Source organism: Diceros bicornis, chromosome 2 (assembly GCF_020826845.1).
Source record: "Diceros bicornis minor isolate mBicDic1 chromosome 2, mDicBic1.mat.cur, whole genome shotgun sequence".
NCBI lineage: Eukaryota > Metazoa > Chordata > Mammalia > Perissodactyla > Rhinocerotidae > Diceros > Diceros bicornis.
Genome location: NC_080741.1, coordinates 82,703,292 through 82,726,082, shown reverse-complemented (window position 1 = coordinate 82,726,082; position 22,791 = coordinate 82,703,292). Strand labels below are relative to the sequence as shown.

The window sequence follows — 22,791 nt, the reverse complement described above, 5'->3', positions numbered from 1 at the left end:
GGAGCTGGGCCAGGGCAATGAGACTCCACTGGAGTCAGGGTTGGGGTGGGTGGAGAGTCCTTTAGTGTCACCTGGGGCAGCGGTGGTGGTGGAAGAGTCCACTGGGTCAGGGCTACGGGAGGAGTTCTCTGGGGTCTGGGCTGGAGGAGGAGGGGAAGCCTAAGTACACTCACTGCTTGTGCCCAGCCAGCATAAGGTCCCCACAGGCTCCGGAAAAAGTTTCCTAAACCAGAAGTGATAAGGCAAAATTAACTGGTCCTTCCTGCTCCCCATCCACAGGGGTAGAGTTTTAGGGAGAGGTGTGAGAAGTTTCCACCACCTTAGCCCACTGCCAGCCCCGCATCCCACTCTCTCTCCTTACCTAGTTCCTTGTTGGCCTGGGGGCTCGGACCCTTGGCCTGGGTCGTGGTGGGATGCCAGCTGTAGTCACGCTGGGCAATCTGCCACACATGTACGTCCACTGGCACAGCCTGGGGCTTGTCTAGGGCCATCAAGCAGATACAGTCAGCCACCTGTGACAGACACAGAGTGAGCCACAGAGGAGGAATGGCAGGATCCAGCCAGCATCCTGCTTCTCGCCCCAAAGCCAGCTGCTCCCTCCTCCACTCTGAGGTTACTATTATTCTATATTCTCAATCAATATATACCATCTATTAATAACTTTAAAAATAGCTTTAAAAAGATGCATGCACATCTATGTGGGCCAGGTTCTCATCATAACCCGGGAAGGAGGTAGCACTGTATCCATTTTGCACACAAGAAAATTGAGGCTCTGAAAGGTGAAGTGACTTGGCAAAGTTCCATGGCTAGGAAGAGGCAGAACCAAGTTTAATGTTAGCCTGGAGTTCAGAGCCCATTAAAAAAAGTTTTTTAAACAAAAATTCATTTTTTATACTACAGAAGAGTATAAAGAAGAAAACAATAAATGCCAAATTCCCAATCATCTTACTGCTAGCTAAACCTATTAACATTAAACAACAAGTTTTATAAGTACATATAATTTCAAAAGAACAAAATGAAAAGTAGAAACATCTTCCCATTGTAAAGGCAACCACTATTAAGTTTCCTGTGATTCCTTCTGGAAATTTCTGCATACATGTAGCAGTATATATGTATGTACCTGAACAAATGGCCTTTCTAAAAATGCATTCAAAAGGCGATGTCCTTTATACCCTTCATGCACTCTGCGTTTTCTCTAATAAAACATCCTCTTGTATCCTTTCTCCTTCCTGCTCTGCCTCCAGAAACCAAGCCTGCACCCATCTCTTAAGCCTGCCTCATCTCCTATTCTGCTATTCTCTGAGTGGGTGGTGAGGTTAGCTTCTACCCCCCTGGGGCCTCACCTTGGTGCCCACCCCGGGCAGGTTGCAGAGGGCCTTGTGGGCCTCCTCATAGGGGGCCTTGCGCAGCTGCTGCAGCCAGGGCAGCCCGCCCTGTTCTTCCAGGATGGCTCGGGCACTGGCATTCACGTAGCGGGCACGGTACCCCAGGCCCAGCTTCCTGAGCTGAGCCTCCACCTCTGGCCCTGTGGGGGTAGGGTGGGGTGGGGAGGGGAACAGGGGTCAGGCATCCTCAAATCCTTCCTGTCCTCGGGCTAGTGTTGTGAGCCCTCTGCCCCACAGGAATGCTTTTCCTAAGCACCCCTCTCCCACCTCACCACCCTCTGGGAGACAGCAGACACTTGCATGTGCAAAGGAAAGGGTTAAGGCCTGGGTTCTGCCCCTCTAAAAATGCTTTCTGAGCACCTAGTATGTGTTGGGCACTAGAGCAGGCACTGAGAAGGACTTGCTGCCCTGGAGGAACTCCCTAATTGAGTTCCTTAACCTTTCCAAAGGGCATTCACACCCATGATCTAACATAATAACCATAATGACAGCATAATAACACAATGGCTTCTATTATCAAGTGCTGGGTATCATGCACAGGTGAAGTGCTTTAGTTACATTATCATGCTTACTTTTCTCAAGGACCCTGATGACAGTACTGTTGTCTTTCCCATTTTACAGATGGAGAAAATGAGGGCTTAGAAGAGGTTAGGTAACCTGCTCAAGAAAGGACATGGTGGAGATGGGATCTTGCACCCAGGTCTGGGACACCACCGCCTGTGCTCTTAACCCAACACAGTACCCTGCCTCATGATGCTTTAGTCAACCCTCAAAGTTCTAGATCTAGATAGAAACTGTTATTCCCATTCTACAAACAAATTAAGAGAAGCTTGGAGAGGTGAATGAATTTCTTGAGGTCTTATGACTACTAAGCTGGGAACTCAGATCTAAGACTGGGTTTCTAAGCACCAAAAACATTCTTTTTTCTGCAGGCGGGCTGGCTCCTTGCTATACAGTCCCCAAGCACTTCCCCTAGCTTGGTTCTCACATCTGCCAACTGATATACTTGCCTCGCAGGGCTGCTGTGAAGAACACGTATGTTCTTGGATGCAAAATTGTTAGATTCACCACAGAGACAGCAACCTGAATTTTCAGCATACTTCCCAAATGCCAAACACTGCGCTAGGTGCAGTATGTGTATTCCTTTATTCAACCCTCGTGACAACTCGGATAGGCAGATGCTATTATTATCCCATTCTACAGGCAGAGAGGCTAAATAATGTGCTCAAGGTCATAGAGTTTGAAGTCAAGTGTCAGAGTTGGGATTCAGATCCAGGCAGTCTGTCTCCAGAATGCATGCTTTTAACCCCAGACTACCACGCACTGTATACAGCTGTTGTGCTGATGAGGCATTGAACGCATGAGGCTAAAAGCACAGACTAGTAAGGTGCTGACATTTCAGGGACAGACAGAGAGGATAAGGTGTAACTGGGACTGATCCGACCAGGCAGGGTGGTTTTGGACAAGGGCAGTGTTTGGGAAGGCAGGAAGCTTTGAGATGGGAAATGGGGACTAGGGGGAGAACTGAACAGACCTGAAAGCTGTTGGAGGGCCTAGGGGCAGGGACCCACCTACTTACCAGCCAGCGCCTGCAGGCTGGGGAAGCCATGGTAGGCGACATCATCGAGCTGGATGAGCCGAGGTCCAAAGGCCTGGCAGAGCCGCTCCACCATGCCAGCGATGCGGGCAATGTTGTTGTTAGAGGAACAGATGAAGGAGAAAAGGCACTCGATGGGGTCCTGCTGCAGGAGTCGCACACCTGGGAATCAGAAAGGCAGGAGGTAGATGCACCTGCTATCAGGAGTGGCCTCTTCCCACCCTTAGATCCTAGGCAGCAAGGCTCCAGGGGGAGCCCAGGGGAAAGAGGAACAGTGTTAGAGAAAGCAACACCAGAGCTCTCATTCTTCACCGCATCTTGTGAGGTCTGGGTTATCATCCCATTCCATAGATAAAGAAGCCACTATGTAAGCACTATGAACGGGGCATTTGTGTCCGTTTTGTTCACTGCTGTATCCCCAGTCACACACCAAATGCTCTGTAGATATTTACAGAATAAATGACATCACCTGCCCCAGGTCACACAGCCAGGATTTGGCTCAATATCCTTGTCCCTCCACTATGGTGATCAGCAGGACAATAATAATAGTAATAATAATGTGTACTATTCTGAGCACTTTACGTGTATTAGCTTCTTTAATCTTCATAAAACCCTATGAGGTAGATATAATCCCCAATTTACAGATGGTGAAACTGAGTAACTTAACCAAAATACAAGAACCCCAATCCCTGCCCTAGGCCCTATACTCACCTTGGAATTTCTGAGCCACCTCTTGGAAGTGTGGGTCCACAGAACTCCAGTGGCGATACAGTTGAGCCAGGCTGACATCCAGCTGGAAGTACTGGCGCACGGCCTTTAGCTCCTCTAGTGTGGGCTTGCCAACCTGGCTCTTGTCCCCTCGGTACACAGTGCAGTAGAGCTGCTCCTCAGTCTGGGTCAGCGTCCATACCTGGTCCGCCAGCACGCCACTCCAGTGCGCAGGGCTTTGCTCCCTCCACCTGAGCCCCCAGGCACACGGCAGCCCTAGTACTCAGTTTCCCTTCCTGCACCCTTTGGGGCCCTCCCATCCTACAACTGCTCCACACACAAAACTGATTTACGAATTGCAAAGTAAAAGTGCTTTCTTTCACATCAATTATATCGTCTAATCCTGATAACAACACTACACAGGGTTATTACATCCACTTTATAAAGGAGGTAACAGGCTCACCACCCGTGCCTCAGTTTACTCTTTTGTACCCTGAGTTTTTTCCCATCACCCCCAACATTCTTTTGCACCCCGGGCCTGCAGTGCTGAGGAGCCAGGATCACTCACCGGAAGGACTGCCCAGGAGCCAGAACCAGGTCCAGGCGCAGCTCAGAGCGTGGACAGGGGATGGAGGCCCACAGGGCCGGGATGGAGGCTAGAGTACGATGCCCCATGCTACCGTTTCCATATCAGGCTCCGCCCCACAATGTCCCCGGCCATTTACTCGCCGCCAAAAGACCACGCCCCTTAAGGTCTCGTCCACCAGTCCTGGCCTCTTAATCTGTTTATCTAAGACCCGCCCAGTTTTATTTAATTCCTCAACTCCCCACAGGCCCCGCCCCTCCCGCTCCGTCCCACCTCCTGCCCCAACTCTCCGGCCCTTTCTCCTGGCGTTTCCTTCCCCGCTCCCCAAGCCCCCTCCCCACTGTCCCACGCACGGCGGCGATTTTGGGAAGCGCGCGCAAGCGCACTCTTCCTACTCCTCCAGGGCAGACCTCGCTCTCACCGGAAGTAGGGCTCAAGCCGGCTTATTGGATCCAGAGGGAGCCAATCCGCGAAGTAAGAGGCGGCAATGAGAATCAGGCGTGGCGGCGGGTAGGCGGGCCTCTCTGAGGCGCCGCAGCGGTTGGCGCGTGCTGGGCTCGGCGCCCGCTCTTGGCCTGGCCTTTAGGGTTGTCTGCGCTCGGCGCGCCGGTGTTCCGTGCCCGCGCCCCGCGGACCGGGCGCAGAGTGCGCCCTCAGGCCCCAGTTCTCACTACCTGATCTCCTCAGAGCCCTGGGATTCCTCAGGGCTTGCCCGCAGTGCCACATCCTCTCCCCGCTGGCCTCAGAGAGCCTTTCTCCACCGAGCTCTCCAGACAGTCTGATAGTCGCGCTCTCGGGCCGCCTCCCACGAACCCCGTCTTCACCGACACTCGGACCCCAACACTGCTCCGGCCCCTCTGAGCCCGCGGGAGGCGTCTCCACCGCGTCTGTCTCCTGAGGATTCTGTCTTCGCGCTCGCCCGCCCAGCCGCCCCCTCCATGCCTCACTGACCGCGGCTCCGCAGCCTTAGGCCTCCTCACAGACTTCGCTCCGGCCGAGGCCTCTTCGCTCCGGCCGAGGCCTCTCCGGGTTGTCCCGCCTCGGCTGCAGCCCGCCGGCGGCCCCAGCGCTCCCTCAGTCTCGGCATTCCTTCAGCACTACCCTGCATCTCACAGCCCCGCGCCCAGTGCGGCCTGAGCGGGAGCTTTCTCTGGGACTGGGCCCAGCGGCCCAGAGAGGCAACTGGGAATCCAAGGACAAGTTTGTGTGTGGCCCTGAAGCAGCCTATCTGCCTAGCCTAGTTGCCAGGGCCGGCTGCCTGGGCCCAGGAAGGATGTATTATGTAATTTCTCCCCTTCTGGAGAAAGACACAAAAAGCAAGGAGCTAGGAGACATGAACTTTATCTGGGTGATTTTTCACCTTCTAGCAGTGATTTTTGGTTGCTGTATCTGAGTGATTAGACTGCAAATTCCTTACGGGCAAGATCTGCAGCTGATTTATCTGTGTCCCACCCACAGTACCTACCCAGCAGGGAGTACCACAAGCATAGGATCATCAGACAAAAATACTGTCTTTGTCTCAGTTCCACTCCTTGGTAGCTGCAAGCCTCCTGGGCAGCTGCTTCCTGTGATTGTCTCATCTATAGGCATGCCCATCCACAGGCGCCCTAGCACTTGGAAGGCATTCCAATAAATGTTGTTTGAGTCGGAAAAGAAGGTGCCAAGGTTGGGAATGAATGAAGAGCAACCCTCTACGTTCCTGCTCTGTTGGCAGTTAAAGAGGGGAAGGTCACAGCTATAGTGACTCTGAGGCACTTGAACCATTCTACTGGGAAAGGAGTTGAAGCATCTGAAGTTCACGAAGGAATGGACAGTGGCCTCTTTCTCCAACAGTTCAGCATACTGGTTAAAGAGCCAGCTTTGCAGACAGACAGACCTGAGTTCAAATCCTAGCTCTGCAACTTCCTAGTTGTGGGAACTTAGGCAAGTTAATTTTTCTAAACCTCAGTGTCTCTGTGGAGATAACCACCCTATTATTAAGCTTCCCCATAATTATTGCAAGAATTACATGAAACTGTATCTAAAGGTGCTTAGCACAGGGCCTACCACTCAGTTAAGTGCATGGGGAATGGGAGCTGTCATATTTGCTGATGTCTTACAAATGCAGCATGCACAGCAGCCAGCAACCTCCTGGGCCCAATTATTTACTATCCCTGGGGGACAGAACCTCCCTTTGCCCTGGCAGAAGGCAAGAACCAAGAATTCCAAATAGACCATTTATTTTCTAAGAATCAATATATTTTTTTCCTTTGAAATAAATACAAACCAGTTTGAAAGGTAGGGGAATCTATGGGAAGAAGGGAAGTGGGGACAGGCCCCAGTCTTTTTTTTAGTACCAAATGACTCTGGCGCGACCCGGAAACGCAGTTACAAATGAGAATAATTTAAATTCTCCGCTAATTACAGTATTTACAACAGCAGGGGAGGGGGTCACCTAGTGCCCCTCTTCCGGGCTGGACAGTCATCAATCCCACTGCTAGGCTGGGCAGACGCCCGCTCACCTCACCACCTGCAGGGGCCTCAGGCCACTAGGCAGTTACAGAATCTCCTGGCATGAGCAGGCAGAGGTGGTGCGATGGCCTGTTTTATGCAGTGTTCTAACCTTGGCCCACCACCCTGCACTACAATGCTGTGAGGTCTCTGGAACTTTCTGGCCTCCCTTCTCCTTGCACAGAGCCACCATGGGCCCTTGGAGTGTTCTGTACAGTCCAGCTGCACTCAGGGCGGGAGGGACCTCCCCCACCCAGCTTCCCCTGAGACTGGCCCCAAGACCAGGAATGAGTCAGTGCAGAGGCCGGTGCCACTCCAGGACAGTGAGCAAAGGGGAGGAGAGAGGTGGCAGGGCACTGTAGGCTGGGCTGTGCTGGGCAGTATCAGTCACTATCGCTGGTCTCGCTGCTCTGCTCCCCCTGCACCTTACTGCGGTGCTGCAGAGCCCTGTGGTAAGCGATCTGCACTGACTTGCGGATGTTGGACTTGCGGCCTTCCAGCATCTTCTCCTTGTCGAGGTCCTGGTTCACGCCCAGAGGAACCAGCTTAGTCCTGGGCAGCCACTGCCTGTAGGATGAGGTGAGGATCAAATAAGTCATTTCTGGGAGAGCAACAAGCACCATCCTTCCTCACTCCTTCATTCATTCAAAAATGAATGAGCGCCTACTCTGGGCCAGGCTCTCATGGGCACTGAGGTTACAGAGACCAAGGAGACACAGTCCTTGCTCTCAAGGCTGTTCCCAGTCTAGTGATGAAAAGAGCCCAGTCAACAGTCACACTGAGGGGTAAATAACCACAAGGTAGTTATGGGTGCAAAAAGGAGGAGCCCTGACCTAACCTGAAGTAGGTACCCTATCGCATAGGCTCCAGGCTGACTTGACTGACATTAAGTATCCTCCACAGACAATTAACAAAAAGACTACATGTGTAAATGTAACAGAACAGGGATTCCGAGCCTGAATGTTTATGCCTGCTTTATCCTCATCTTGTCACCATGGAGGCAGAGGTGGAAGACTAAGTCTAGAAGCTACCTGAGTCTGGGTGGGGAGCCACCCCCACATGTGTCACAGTCACTGATGGTCCTTTGGTTGCTAGCTACAGCTGTTTGTCAGCTGCTGCCCACCCAGTCTCTCAGACACATGGTCAACTCAACCCTTTTGCTCCCTCCCCTACTGATTTGTGATAGCCCAGTCTGTCTGTTTATTGCTGGAGTTTCCTGGCAGCCTGTCCCTGTACCAGGCTTGCATCTGTGGCTGTGAGTCACAAAAAATGCTCCCCCTCTCGCTTACCAGGTTCGCTTGTTGTCAAAGAAGAGGACGAGGTAGAGATGCTCTCGGGCTTCCTGGGTCATCTGCTCCCCAAGTTTCAGCACCTCCAGTGGGGGCACGGGGATGGGAACCCCATGGTGGAATATACCTTCCCGGGGCATCTTTGGATCAATGATCTGAGGGTGTAATAAGACCTTGGTTTGGTTCAGTCCCCTTCCCCAAGGCTTACCCTACCCAAGAATTTGGAGACTACCTCTGAAGAGGGGACAGAGAAAAGGTTATGCTACTAGGGCTGCAATGCTGACCTTTGGCTTCTTCTCATGCTGAACTATTTCAGAGCCCAAGGGGCAAAGGGAAGGAAAAGGGAGAGATGGAGAAACTAACCCAGGGACCTTTAAGTGTCTATCTGCCAAAGACCCTTGTGTACTCTGCAGCTCAGCAGAGAGTAGGAAGTCTGCAAATTGTGAGTCTGTGTTCTGGAGTTGGAAAGTAAGGGGTATGACGAGAAAAGCAGAAGCCTACCAGAGCTGGGTACGAAGGATACCCTCGACATTTGGCCCACACCAGGTCCAGAGCATCCAGCGGGGAGTCCTCATCCTCCGACAGCCAGCCAGCTCCCCGGCCCAAACTCTTCCTTACCACTTCACAAGAATGGGAGAGAGGAGGTGGATCAGCAGCCAGGGGGCTTGCAAGGCCCTGACACTGGGCCCCCTGCATCCCAGGCCTTGGGCAAGGGTACTTACTGCTGTGGCCCACGCCGCGGCCAGTGCCCACGGAGTAGGCCTCGTTCTCAGTGCCTGAGGTATCTTCACTGCTGTCTTCAGGGAACGTGCCCCGAGAGAAGGAGGGCTTGCCCCGGCCTTGTTTTGAGGGTGTTGTGCTGTGGACAAGACAATGAGAGCTCAGCTCAAAGGAGGGGAAGAGTAGAGAATGGCATGGTGGGTGTCCTCTCTTCTTTAAGCCCCCAGGGTCTAAGACTTTTGGAAAGCAAAGTCTACTTGAAGAATTTCCAACTCAAACACCTTCAGGGGCTTGGTGGTGATTTGAGTGATGTGGGCTGGATTTAGCAGTGGTGGTGATAAGTGCCTGCCCTGTCTAAAGGCAATACTAGCCTGAATTGCCAGATCTGATTTTTAGAGAAACCAGAAACTGGGATAACCAAAAAAAATATGTCTGCAGGCCAAATGCAGGCCACAAAGCATCAGTTTATGCCCTCTGCTCTAAAACATCAGCTTAACCTAGGATGGTTCCCCCAGTTCCATTATGGTGACATTCTCATCTATTCCATTTATTTTGCAGAAAACCTTGGGTTTGAGCCATCTTAATCTAGGCTGAGATGGCTGTTACCCCACTTCCCATAGGGAAAACAGGAAGGGCATCCCAGAGGCAGGCCTTGATCTGGAGGGCCGGTACCTGGTCCGGTCTGAGGCAGCACTGCTGCTGCTACTGCTGCTGGACTCCGAGTCTGAGCTGCTCCGGGGAAGGCTGCAGTCATTACGGTACACCAAGAAACTCTTCTTCACTGGCTGGTTTCCACCGCTGAAGCCATTGGCTGGTAAGTCTTGGTTGGGGTTGGGGGAGGAGGGAAGGAATCGGTCAGGAAGATGTAGATAAGAGATGGCATGGGGGTAAGAGGGACTTAGAGCTTGGCTTCCCCTTCTGTGCTGGAAAATTCCTCCAACCTTAGCCAGCAGAGCTAGCTCTGGACAGCGTCCACCACAGTTGGCCACAGCCCTGCCCCACCCCTTGACAGTTACTGGCCTTAGGATGCAAATGGCTTAAAGGGCAGGAGATCCCCAAGGAGGGTGAGAAGAGAAAAGGTGAAGTGATACAATGGAGGGGGCCCTGGATGGGAATCTAGCTGGGTCAGTGTCTCTGGGCTTCAGTATCCCCCCAGTCTATAAAATGAGGGGATTGAATTAAAGGATTCCTAAGGGCCCTTCTAGCTCTGACATTTTATGGGCAAATGAAAGGATAGGTGACAGTTATGTTGGGAAGGATGGCAGCTTTGCTCACTCTCTTGGGGGGCTGGGTGATGGTGAGGCTCACCCATTGGGGGGTCTTCTGTGGATTTATCACTGTCGCTGTCTGAGCTCGAACTGGGCCGGGGGCTCCTACCCCGCTTGCGCTGACGCAGGGAGCCCATGATGGGGAGCTGAGGGGGCCCCACAGGACTGCCTCCGTGGCTGGGGGTCATCTGGCTCTCCCGGTTTTTGGGGGGCCGGCCCGGCCTCTTGGGCGGTCCAGCTGTCTTCGGGTTCTTTTTGGAGAACAGAACTGAGGTTCTCCTGCCCACCTCATGTGCGGGGGTTGAGGACATGTTGGGACCTAGGCCTGGAGCAGAGAAAGAGAGAAGGAGAGTTGGTGAGGGGGCTGATGTGGGAAAGTAGATGTCCAGGGTATGCCCTGGGTATAGAGGACCATTATTCCAGCTAGAGTTGGGGAGATGATCTGGGGGGCATGGAATTGGGAACATTGTCTCTTATACAAATAGCGAGGGAGGCAGCTAAGAGGCCCCTGATTGGGGAATGAGGGAGAAAGTGCAGCTAGCTACGCAGGAGGGACCTCTGCCAGGGGGACGGCAGGGGCTGAGTGCGTGCTGCAGAGTCAAAGTCTGGCTTGCTTTGGGGTCCACCTTGCTATCGGGTTCAGACCTTTGCTTGTCTCCTGGCTGCTGCTCTCCTCGGCGGCACTGTCCGTCTGCCCGTCCTTGTCACAGGCTGCTGGGTGGGGTGTCAGGCTGCCCCGGCTGGAGGGGCCATGCCGCTCAGACCCATCCCGTCCAGTTTCCCGCTGGTGGGCAAGCTTCCGCCGCAGCGCTGTCATCTCTTTCTTGATCATCTTTGCACGCCGTGAGCGGCCCACGCTCTGCTTGCTGGCATTCACCTCATCCAGCCGCTCCAGCAACAACTTCAGCTGCTCTTCCACGGGCAGGTGCTTTTGGTTCTCCAGCAGGACCAGCCGCTCTTCCTCCACTGCTAGAGGCGGGCACAGGGAGAAAACATCAGACTCAGGCAGCCCTCTGGGCCCCCTGAACCTGGGCAGGCAGCCAGAAACCCACTTTTCTCCCCTTGGCTTCTCACCAGGAACGGCTGTAAAATACCAGCACCAAGATGAGGAATGGGGAGCACTGCTTTCCATTCACCTAGTATGGCTTCTTGGGGAGCATTCTTGGGGATAGCTTGCCACTGCTCAGCCTAGCTGCTTCCTGCCTACACTGCCTGATCCCAGGAGGGGACTTTTGGAAAGCTGTTCATCCCTGGCATTGGCCTCTACGTGTGTGTGACTTATCACCCACCATCTTCAGTGTGGTGTGGGGCCTCGTCTCCAGCCAGACTGTGGGGGATATGCATGCCCGTCTCAAAGTCAATGCCCATTTTTTCTGCCTGGCGCCGGGCCTGGCGGAGCACAGCGCCACCCTGCTCTCGGAGCCGCACTGCCGCCCGGTAGAAGATGGTGTCCTTGGCATTATACTTGAGGCAGTTGCTGACGATGAGGTTGAAGTCCTCCTCAAAATCATCAAAGTTCAGGTAGCGGTAAGCCTCCAAGTTCTGCTTCATGGTGAAAAAGTCCATGGGCTTTTTGATGTGGTCTAGATAGTCAGGTACCTGGGAAAGCAGGGTACGTGTGGCTAAGTGGAGATATGCTTCTCATTCCCCCTGAACCCCTGCTCCTAACAAGCCCCCCTGAAATGCATCCAGCAACCTCCTCCCACCACAATTAGAGGCAGGCATATAGCACAGGGGAAAGGAAAGCTGGATTCTATTCTTGACTTTACCAGTCACAAGCTGTGTGACCCTGGCAAGTCTCTCAACCTCCCTGGGCCTTCTTTTCCTCGCGTGGAAGACGGTGATGAAATTATAGCCAAATCTACCTTCTAGAGCCATATCAGGCTTCAGTAAGAAAATGGCTAGGGGAACCCTCTGGAAATAACACCACCTTGCATTCCTATAGCTCTTTTTAGTTACTGTTAAGACTTATAAGGAGGCTACTGCCTCAGGCCTCTCATTTTATACCTTTTAGAGAGAAGAGTCTGCCAGTCAGGACCTAGGGCTTCAGAGCTGGTTCTTTAGGTGCTGAGCCTTCTAAAGTCTCCGTTCTAGGGTTCAGCACCCCGAAAGTGTCTTCCTGCCCTGGGATTATTCATTTGGCAGACTCAGTCCCTGCCTCTGGGGAAGGAGTGCAGATTGCCTCCCATTCTGGGCCCTTGGGGTATGACAGGGACAAGACAGAGTCCAGGTGATGCATGTGGCTCCAGTTCATCCTGGAGCCCCAAAGCCACCAGCCCCTCTCTTCAAGATCCCCTCCTAGTCCCTGGCCCAGACCTGCAGCAGGGGTCCAACTGCGAGAGGAACAGAAAGAAGGTGGAGTGAGGGGAAGGGATTCTTACTTCGTCCAATTCGGTTACCTCAGACAGAGGGACCGGCTCGCTGAAGATGTTGCCTGTGTCCTTCTCTTGGAGCTGCTCCAAGGTTTTGCGAAGGAGGATGAGGAAAGGGGTCAGCTGCATCTCCATAGCGATCTGCTGGACCTTGATCTGACACACATAAAGGCCTAATCAGCCAGGGCTAGGCCAGTCCCTTGGCAGAGGTCTGAGGAGATGGTCACAGCTGGTTTGGAAACTCGCCTTCCTTCCCACGCCCCACAGTTGGGTGTACTCACTCAGGTCTACCTTCTACAAAGCCTCACCCAGTGAAACCTTCCCCTGACTACTCTGGCCTTTCCCTTCTTTGAATTCCCAGTGCCAGCTACCTGTATCACATAATTTAGGGTTCCATTCATACTCTCCTGTGACATTCTGCTTCCGGTGGGCCTGAGAGCCCACTAAGCGCCAGGAGACGTGACTCCAGCATCAGCCCTGTTGCTTCCTGGCCAGGGACACATGCTTTTCCTTCTCCCGGGTCTGTTTACTCCTCTGTAAAATAAAGCTGGCCCAGGAGCACTCACCGTCTCCCTTTTGAGTTTCTCCCGCTTGCGGATCAGCTCAACCAGCAGCCGAGCTCGCTCCAGGTCATGCCGGAGCCGCTGCCAGGACTTGAGCTGTTCTTTGAGGGCCCAGTTCTTATCCTCAGAATCTCTCTGTAGAGGCAAAAAGGGGGTCAGGAGATGATGAGGAAGCCAGAGGAATGACCAGAGCGGGGAGAGCCCAGGAAACTTGGGTCAAGGGCAGGTAAAGCCAAAGGAGGGAGCACAGTGATTTACTGGCAGGCCCACCAGCTAAAGTGGGAGCTCCTCAACCTACAAGTCCCTGGGCTTGGCACAGAGCTGATGCTCAATATGTGCTTGTTGAATGAATGAATGAATGAACACATAGGAACAATGCCATTCCACTGAGCGGATAATCTGTAAGGATTTCATCCTGAGCCTGGTTTGAAGGCTAGCTTAAAGGAGGAAACCGCCTAAGCCCATGGACACTGGAAGCTATAGTCACAAACCTGTCCTCATCCCTCTGGCCCTAGTTCCCAGAGCCCATAGGGAATCTGACACAGTACCCCAACTTGGTCACAGTTCCTCTGAGACTGTAGGTGTGTCTGCAGGCGACGGAGCAGTGGGACCCCGTTCCGCGACTGCCGCTTCAGCGTCCAGTAGCTGTGCAGCCTCTGCATGAACTGGCTCTTCCTTTGGATGGTCAAGCGGTTGGTGATTTTACTGAGCCTGGGAAGCAGGAGAACAAAGAGAAAAACCTCTTGGGCCCTGATTTTCTTAAGCAGAACAGGAGTCTCTGGCCAGTGAGAGTTCCTAAATGGGGCTGAAGAGGGAATAAGTCTGTTGTCCAAAAGGCCTGTGACACTGAGCTTACGAAAAAGAAGAGCAAATGGTGCCATGGATGGCACCTCAGCAGACAGGAAGCCAGGCTCCCAGCACTAAGCCAGATCCCTAACCCTGTTCACTAAGGGGTCTGGGAGCTTGGCCCCTAAGACTGCTCTTGTCACTGCAGCCCAGAGTACTACCTAACCCTGGGATGCCCTACTCAGACTGAGCCTTGGAAGGTTTTAAGATGAAGTACAATTGTACAGCAGTAAACTACAGGAAATCTCATACATACGGACAAGAGAGAGTTAAAATAACTGATGACCGCAGCCCTCACTTGGACTCATTTGTGGCAGTAACCACTTTGCAATTCCTTGAGCGTTTCCTTCCCCCTTTTTCATTCCATTTCTCCCTTCAGGGTCAGACCATTTCTTCCATTGTGGCTGGTGGCTATTCCATCTTCTTTCTTCCTAACTTAAACCACACCATTAAAATGAAGGGCAGTTTAAAACACCTGTTTGGTCTGAGAGATAAAAGCTGAACTTTCTGGCTCCTAATGTAAAAGTCAGGTGACCTGCTATAGCTAACCTCTTTTGGAATTTAGTGGGGTTTGTTTTTTTGTTTTTACTTCTATGTAGCTCCTGATAGGAAGAAGATAACCCAACTCTGTCACTCCACCCAGGGGGCTGTCAGTCTCCAGGAGGGCTTCTTCTTCCCTCACCAGCCTGTCCACCTACTCCCCACATACCTGTGTGGCGGGATGCAGGGCACCGACACCACAGGTGCTGCTGCCCGCTTCTCTGCCAGGATCTTCCGCGCCTTCTTCATCTTGATCCGGGACTTGGCCTTGGCCTTCTTGACCTTCTCTGAGCTCCAACTCTTACCCTCGTCCTCCTCCTCGTCCTCATCCTCCTCACCCTCACTGTGGGACAGAGCAGGCAGGCGGCGCGCCGAACCTGGGGGTGTGTGGATATCGCAGTAGGCTGTCTTGCGGACACTGAAGGAAGTGCCGTTGGCACCCGTCTCCCGCACAGGCTCCATCTTCATGTAAAGGCCGGCCTGCTGGGCACATGTCACGTGGAAGGCTGTGTAGCAGTTGGCCTTGTGGCACTGGATGCAGGCCCCTGAGCCCCGCTGTTTGCAAATGTAGCAGGTCAGCTTCCAGCGAGCTGGTGGGATGTGCTCAATGCTGTCGATAGGCTCCAGGAAGACCGTGTTGGCGAAGCAGACCTCAGGGATCCACAGGGCACACACCACATGGGCCCAGCGCCCATCATCTGTCTGCTTGAAGGCACCACCCTTGTTGGGGCACAGGGCACAGTCCACAGCACGGGAGGGTGACTGTAGGCAGCGGCGGCACAGCCACTGGCCCTCAGGGATGTAGGGGACACCATAGCACTCCTGGTGCACAGCCAGGTTGCACATGTCACAGAAAAGGATGACATTGCTGTTCTGGCACTCACCATCGTTGCAGATACAGCACACAGCATCCTCATCCACTAGTGCATTGGGGTCACCTTTATTGTGGCTCTCAAAGTAGGACTCCTTCTCCAGCCGGTCCATTAAGTACTCAAAGATCTCCTGCGGGATGGGACTCACACCCTCTGTCTTCCGCCGCTCATTCATGATATCCAGCCAGATGTAGTCCTCTTCATCCATGTCATACTCCACTTCCTCGTCCAGCTCCTCTGCCGACTTCTCGATGTACCTGCAGTACACACAGGCAGCTCAGCATCATATGATCGAGGTTTCCCTCCCTTTAAGACAATGGCTTACATTTACTGAGCACTTACTCTATGCCAGGCCTGTGCCTTTATATATGTTGTCTCATTCCATCCTCACTTTAATCCCAGGTACTATAGGTCCTATATCATTCCTATTTTGCAGCAAAGGAAACCTAAGGTTTGGGAGGTTAATTCACCTGCCCCAGCTCCCTTGTGAGAAAGTGGTAGAGGTGGGATGTGAACCCAAGCCTGCAGACTCCAAAGCTCAGGTCTTAGCTGCTACACTGCCTCCCTTGGAGTGCAGAGGCTCAGCCAGACTCCTGAAGTGAGGAGGATGGGGCAGCTAGGACCCACTGGTGTGGTCTGGATGATGATGCAGAGAGTCAGGAGAAGGAAGGTCTTCAGGTGTCACTTGGAAATTATATATAAGTTATTTTAGCACTAGCTGGCAGCATTCTGAATGGAGCTGCTGTGGGTCTTCTGTCAGCTGGTGCAGCATCAGCTCAGGGCTCCCTCAAACTCTAGGTACTATGTTGTTCTCTGGAGAGATAACAGTCAGAATAGCTAAGATTCACTGAGCCTTTACGATGAGCCAGGCATTGTGGTAAGTTGTCACATTTATTTTCACCACAGCCATATGGTCAATGTTGTTATTGCTCTCATTTTGTAGATGAGGAAACTGAAGCTTTGAGAAGTTAATTAACTGCCAAAGACAGATAGGTCACCAACCAGGAAGTGGCAGAGCTAGGATTCAAATTCCACCCTACAGCACTCATATCCAGCAGGACTTAAGTGAGAGCTGCTCCAGGTGCCTGGGATACAGAGCAGGCTCCTCACACCCTTGCCATACTCTAGGTGGCCTGGACTCTGGTATTGTAAAGCTACAGGGAGCTACAATGGAAAGAATGGAGCTTTGGCTTCTAACAAACCTGCATTTAAATCCTAGCTCTGCCACTTTGTGACCTTCACTGCTCCTGGACATCACTGCTCTTTTCTGAACCTCAGTTTTATTGATAGAATGAGACTCCTACTACTTACTCCCAAAGATACTGTCAGGATTAAATGGTATTACAAAAATGAATGGGCTGAATTAAGTGGCACACAGCAGGTCCTAGATAAATGTTAGTTCCTGTCCCTCCCCTCCCCTCTCCACAAGGAAAATGGGGGCTCTGGGTGCTAGAGCAGGCCAGCTGAGCATAGGCTCTGGAGCCATGCTCTGTATGACTGCAGACAAGTGAGCTACCTCCCTCCCTGAGCCTTGGTTCCCTCATCTGAAAGTGGTGATGCTATCTTGAACCAATTTCACACAGCTGTTGTGAGCATTAAATGAGTTAATGCAGGTAAAGTGCTTTCAACAATACCTGGAATGAAGCAAGTACTCAATAAATGTTAGCTTTATTATCAGCTTTTGTATAGCCCTGAGCCACCTTGCTTTGTATTATAACTATTCATGTGTCTAACTCGTCTACTAAAGGATAGAGGTAAGGACCATGTCTGATTCACCACACAGAAATACACACTCAGTGTTGTTCATTTAAAAGGCATTTTGCAGGTGGAAGGGTGGAGAAAGACTAAAATGATGTGTCTATAGGAAGCAGCTTCTTCCTTAGCCCTTTACCCCTTTCCCAAGGTGACTGCAACATCCTCATCCTTGAAAAAGGGTGTGGCTCAGGGCTAGTGTGAACCATCGGGCCCCTTTTAGGTCTTGGCACCAGCTCTCAGCCTTTTCTCTGCCATGACACATGTGATGTTACGTGATGGTGCATAACACTCCCACGGTGCACCCAGATTACAGGCTGCAGCAGATAAAGTAGGCTGCATGTCATGTACAACTCCTGGCACACCAGCTGACGCTCCACCTCCTCTCCCCCTCAAGAAAGCACATCTGAGGCAAGCAGGAGAAAGTGATGTTATTAGGAAGATAACCTCAAATCTTGTCAAATTTATATAAAAAGCAAATCATTTCCAACTTGGGCAGTTCTGCTAATAGTAGTAACAAATTACATGCAATACACCTCCCAAGTGATTGCAGTGCACCAGCTGAGAATGGCTGCCCTGGAGAACAGATCTGATCCCAGGAAAAAGAATGAATGTGAATGGTGGGAGGAAGAAAAGGAGCAGAATGAGCTGGGGTGGGCTGGGTTGCCTGCCAGTGCAGAGAGTGCTAAAGAGCCATTAGGAGGGAGGCCAGGCCCAGAGAGGGGTCGGGGTGTTGGAGGTGGTCATGGCAGTCAGTCCTCACAGAAACGAGACACACAGTGGAAAGCCAGAAGGAGGTGGTGCTGAGCTGAACAGATCCAAGAACAGAAGAGAAGACGGGCTAACACGTGAACAAGGGAGAAAGTGACATACTGGGCCAAATCACTCAGGTTCTCACAGATTTGCTTTTAAACAACCAAGACTTAGTAATAACATCACATGGATTGCACTTCTGGTAAAAACTACCTTTCATGTAAAAACCTTTACAAGTCCTTCTCAGAGATCAGGCCTTATGATTAGTTGACACCAAAGACTGCTCATTAACTCATCAAATGCCCTCTTTGCCTTGGATGCCAAGACTCTCAGAGAGAAGTTTTACACTTGGCTTTTGGACCATCCTTCAGCTAGGGTTTCTGTATGTAGTTTCACCACCACACTGCCCCCATCCCTTCATTTTTACCTTGTGTTAAAGAAATTTAGCCTTATGCCAGTGACTTTATTAGGAGCCACTGTGACTAATTTTGGGGAGGAAATGGGGTACCAAGAAACAAATGAAATCAATAAAAGGGCCACTGGAGGAGTGTAAAACATAGGTGATGAAAATACTGCTCATGTATACTAAAGGATAGGTGACAATAACAGAATAATGGGAAAATTACCTCTGCAGACTTACAAATTGCTTTTAGGACCTTATGAAATCAGTACCTGTAGTCTTTTACCTTTAGGCCAGCAGAGGAATAATATACCTGCTCTGCAGATGGGGTCACTAAAACACCAGAAGCCGAATGCCTTTCCCAAGGTCACACAATGATGGAATGGAGAGGGTCAGGAACCAGAAACGGGATCTTCTGATACAGTGAAAATAGTGCAGCTTTGGAGTCAGAGGAACCTGAGTTTGAATCCCAGTTCAACTATCTACTGGCAAGTGACTTTCTATAAGTCTGGCCCCCTTTCTGGACTGTGGTTTCCTCATAAGTGAAATGAGAACAATACCTACCTAAGAATGATGAGAATAAAATAAGGGAGTGGCTATAAAGCACCCAGTGCATGTGCAAATGTACAGTGATTGCCACTATCATTAGCTGGGGCATCGTCCCTCTCACTGCCCTGGCAGTACCCGTGTGCTTCCACTATCCTTTATCCATGCCACTCTCCTATCTGCTGCCTGTCACCTCTTTCTGGCTCCTAAGCCCCGCTTGACCAGTTTTGCAGAGTTGGGAGGCAGACGTGGCCATACCGGTAATAGGAAGTTGGCCGGGGTGGGGCATCAGGAGTGTCCTGCTCCAGTTCCCGGTATACCACCTCTGGCAGCTTGGGAGTGGTGCTCGCAGAAGCATTATGGTGGTGGTGATGGTTGGAGTCCTTGCGCTTCTCCTTGTTTTTATGCTTGCCTGACTTGGGAGTAGCAGCTGGCGTCTCAGTGTTCTCCTTGTTGCTGCCATTCTCAGGGGCCTCCTCAGGGGCCTCCTCATCCTCTGACACCACATCCAGGTTGTCAAAGATGCTGATTCGGTGGACACGGCCATGCAAGTCCACCTCCACCATGCGTTGGGCCTGTGCGTAGCTCATCACCTCACGGCCTGGTGACTGGGATACCTCTGAGGGGCTGGGTGACTGCTTATTGGCTGGGCGTGACTGGCGCCCCTTCTTTTTGTGTTTGCGGAGCGGAGTCTGCTGTGGAGGCGGTGGGTTGTCGTGGTCATAGTGGTACAGATGGTACTCGATACCACTGTAACTCTTGTAGACCTTGCGGCAGGTCTCCACGGGACACTCATATGGTGGCTTAGTTGCCCGCAAGTTGTGGCAGAAAGTCTTCACATCAAAGTCCACCCCCATGCTGTCACATCTAGAATGTACAGATTAGTTAGCATAGGCCTGAGGAAGAGTTCCTGGCCACCCAGTCCACTCCACTCTGCTCCCTCTAGCCCTCCCTCTCTCCAAGGGTCCTGGACAGCCTACCTCTACAGCATCTCCAAATGCCATCTCCTCCACCCTGTGGCCAAGGTCTTGGCCTCATCACCTCTTGCCTGGTCATCCTGTCCTATGTCTCAACTCTTCTAGCCTAATCTCACATAATGTGGCCAGAGTGATCTTTCTACTGAATAGCAATGATCATGTCAATCTCTTGATTAAAAACCTCCTGATGCTCCCCACTTCCTTCAGCATAATATCCAAATTCCCTATGATGACATTCAAGGTGCTCCTTTCACTGTCTAGCCCTAGTCTTCCATTCTAGACTCTTCACCAGTTACAGCTGTGCATCTGTCTACCCAGGGCAACCTGCCATTCCCTGAATGTTATAACCTCTTCTTCCTGTAAGATGATCTCTATTTGGAATGCCTTCCATCCCCCCTGATTGGTGAGCTCCTACTCATTCTTCAAAACCCAGCTCAAATGTCACTTCTTCTGTTATGACTTCTTGTCTCTCTCATGGGGAGCTGTGTTTCCACAGCATTCCATTTTCACTTCCACCATGGCACTTACCATACTGGAAGTGTTTTGTCTCCTCCCACTTGACTGGGAGCTGTGCAGTACAGATACCAGAGCCTACCCACCTCCATATCCCCACTACCTGGCATATAGTGGACACAGTTTTTGGCAGATGAATGAATAACCTGTTGAATGAATAGCTGAATGAGGAGATCACCAGATTTGGAGCTGAGAGAGATGAATGAAGGCTAGTGTTAGCCTATGTAGAAGCCTGAATGAGTAGACAATGATTTAGTCCTGGACTCTAGCAGAAATCATTGGATTACAGAAAGAATTAGTTCATTTCTGAGGTCTTTAGGGGAAACCTCTGCTCTGGCCCTGGCCTTGGCCCTGGGAGTGGTACCTAAGGATACAAACAGGAACATGACAATCCAGGCACACTCAGCTCCACGCTGGTCCTTTCCTCCTCTCCAGTGTTCCTGGGTGAGTGGAGACAGCAGATGGCACCAGCCCCCAGGAAGCCCAGCTTGGTCAGAGACTGACCCAATTTCTTCAGGTCTAGTTGAGTTCAACAATTCAGCTAGGGGCTTGGCACCATTCCAAGCAAAGCCACTCTGAGCTCCCTTACAAACAGCGACCCCTCTTGGCCTCTCCTCCTGCGACTTAGCCAAGCAAGTGGGCTCCTCCATGCTCTCCGTCAAAGCCCCTGACTTCCACTACTCCTTCAACTCCCACACACTTCTACTTCCTACCTTTGGCTGTCTCTAAACACAAACCAATCAAAGACAAAAACAGGCACTCTTTCAATGATGGGTCCCTGGTGAATGCTGTGGCTCTGCTGCCCTGGCTCCCTAAGTAGCACAGAGATATCGGCAGACATCCCGCTGAGACTCGGCGGCAGAGGCACAGCGAAGGGAGTTGCGAACTTAGACCAGAAAGCCCTGGGGTATGGCGGCGGCGGAGCTCAGGGGGCTGGAGGAAGTAAGGGGCGGGGGCCGGAGGGATCAGGTCGGGCCCAGGCGGTGCCCGCAGGCCTCTCCCGGATGCGGCGAAGTTTGCACTTGTCGAAGTGTAACAAGTTAAACAAGGCTTCCCTCCTGCCATTGGCCCAGGCAGCCCTGAAGATGTTGCCCCGAGATGCCGGCTGGGAGCGAATGCACTGTCAGTTCTCCCAGCTGGAGTGGCCCCAGGTGCAGCAGGGCCGGGCAGCTCAGTGCATGCCCCACGAAAGTAGCCTACCCCTTTCCCGCTGACCACTCCCGCCTTGGTCCCAGGCCCGTACTCACCGGCCACCTCGAGTCCGGGCTCATCGCCGGGGGCGCCCGCCGGGGCTCCGACCCCACTTGGGAGGCCGGCAGGGAAAGACGGGCCGGGGAGTGGGATCCCCAACTCCAGAGACCTCAGGCCTCGCCACCCCGGCCCCCTGCCGCCCCACGCTCTGGCCTCGGCTCCCCGGGTTTCCCGCGCTGACCCCTGCCGCTCCCGGTCTCGCCGGCGCCCCGCTGTCTCAGCGCCGTCGGCCGCCGCCCGTTTGGAGAGCCCCTAGGTTGCCCAGTCTCGGAACCCGGCGCCGCCGGAACAATGGAGGCTCCCGAAGGCAGCGCGGGGACGGCGGCGGCGAAGACGGTGGCGGCAAAGGCAGTGGCAGCGGCGGCGGCAGCAGCGGCGGCGACGGCGTCTGCGCAGGGTAAACGCGGCGACGCGGAGCTGCCGAGCTGCACTTTCGCCACAGTTCCCCGCCCGCCCGCTGAGGCTCGAGAAGCCGTTCTCTGGGACGCAGCGGGCCCCTGGACGTCCCACAGGGGTTCTCTAGCACCTCCATCTTAGAGTTGAGTTTCTGAAGACTGAAGTCGCGTTACTCGCGGTGCGGAGTTGTCGGGCCGTTTGTGGCGAATCTGCGGCCACGGACGGTGAGCGCGGGGCTGGTGGTGAGGAGCCCGCCCTTCTCCCTTCCCCCTCTGCCTCCTCCCTCCGTCCCCCCTCCCTTCTCTCTCCCTCCCTCCTGCTGGCGCCGCGGCTGCGGTAGGGACCTGGCCTTGGTCTCCGAGGAAGCCGGCGAGGCGGGGCCGGAGCCGCGGGGCGGGGCTGGGGGCAGGGCCGGGAGCAAGAGTTAACGCGGGCTGGAGCCTAAGGCAGCCCGAAGTTATGGGTAGGGGCGGGGCGGGGCTGGAAAAGAATGAACTTGTCTATGGGGCGGGGTTTTTGAGGAGTAGGCGGGGCCATTTGCAAAGCGGGCCCCGGTAAGGAGAATAGGGGCTGAACTGGATTAAAGCGTGGGGCTAAACAGAAGAGTGGGCCTCAGGGAAGAAAGGGCGGGGCTTTGGATGGGGCTGGAAGGTCAAGCTGGGCTAGGGAGAAAGGATAGAGCTGGGAAAACGACGTGAGGCTGAAGGGAAAGGGCGGGGCTAGGAAAAGGTAAAGGGGCGGGGCTGGAGGGAAAGGGCGGGACCGGATTAGGGATAACGGGGCGTGGCTGAAGGAAAGGGAAGGGGCTTGGGGAAGGTAAAGGAGCAGGACTGGAGGGAAGGTGTGGATTGAAAGGAGGGGTCGCACTTGGGGATGTGCAGGGGCCTGAAGGGTTGTGAAACGGCTTGTGTAGGGTAAAATGGAATTCAGATATTGGGAACCACGTAGGTTGCTGGGAGGTGCATCA

General features: G+C 52.9%; 2 protein-coding genes across 23 annotated transcripts in view; both read right to left on the bottom strand.

Moving 5' to 3' along the window:
* The window catches only part of OGG1 (8-oxoguanine DNA glycosylase), a 29,552-nt gene extending 25,001 nt beyond the window's left edge, over positions 1-4,551 (bottom strand). For 2 of the 12 annotated variants that reach the window (XM_058564463.1, XM_058564456.1), the window contains exons 1-5: positions 4,259-4,539; positions 3,694-3,941; positions 2,965-3,144; positions 1,344-1,525; positions 362-481 (exon numbers count right to left, since the gene is read on the bottom strand). In XM_058564463.1, the coding sequence (XP_058420446.1) occupies positions 362-481; positions 1,344-1,525; positions 2,965-3,144; positions 3,694-3,941; positions 4,259-4,365 (837 nt within the window). In that variant the 5' untranslated portion in view covers positions 4,366-4,539. Of the gene's footprint in view, positions 1-71; positions 224-361; positions 513-1,343; positions 1,526-2,964; positions 3,145-3,693; positions 3,942-4,258 lie in introns of those variants that run through there. The other 10 variants (XM_058564434.1, XM_058564436.1, XM_058564412.1 and 7 more) reach the window with 9 other exon arrangements.
* Positions 4,552-6,459: 1,908 nt separating this feature from the next.
* Positions 6,460-21,756, bottom strand: BRPF1 (bromodomain and PHD finger containing 1). Of its 11 annotated transcripts, none has more exons than XM_058564295.1 (14): positions 21,425-21,755; positions 18,946-19,554; positions 14,534-15,493; positions 13,527-13,689; positions 12,982-13,113; positions 12,425-12,571; positions 11,333-11,642; positions 10,689-11,012; positions 10,084-10,368; positions 9,448-9,595; positions 8,778-8,914; positions 8,557-8,675; positions 8,056-8,210; positions 6,460-7,333 (listed from the first exon to the last, which is right to left on the bottom strand). In XM_058564295.1, the coding sequence occupies exons 2-14, from the start codon at positions 19,542-19,544 to the stop codon at positions 7,150-7,152; spliced, it is 3,663 nt and encodes a 1,220-aa protein (XP_058420278.1). In that variant the 5' UTR covers positions 19,545-19,554; positions 21,425-21,755; the 3' UTR covers positions 6,460-7,149. The 11 variants fall into 11 exon arrangements, with proteins under 11 accessions (XP_058420278.1, XP_058420285.1, XP_058420291.1 ...); XM_058564302.1 differs by having other exon boundaries at positions 10,689-11,009; XM_058564308.1 differs by having other exon boundaries at positions 12,443-12,571; positions 21,425-21,754.
* Positions 21,757-22,791: the final 1,035 nt, after the last annotated feature.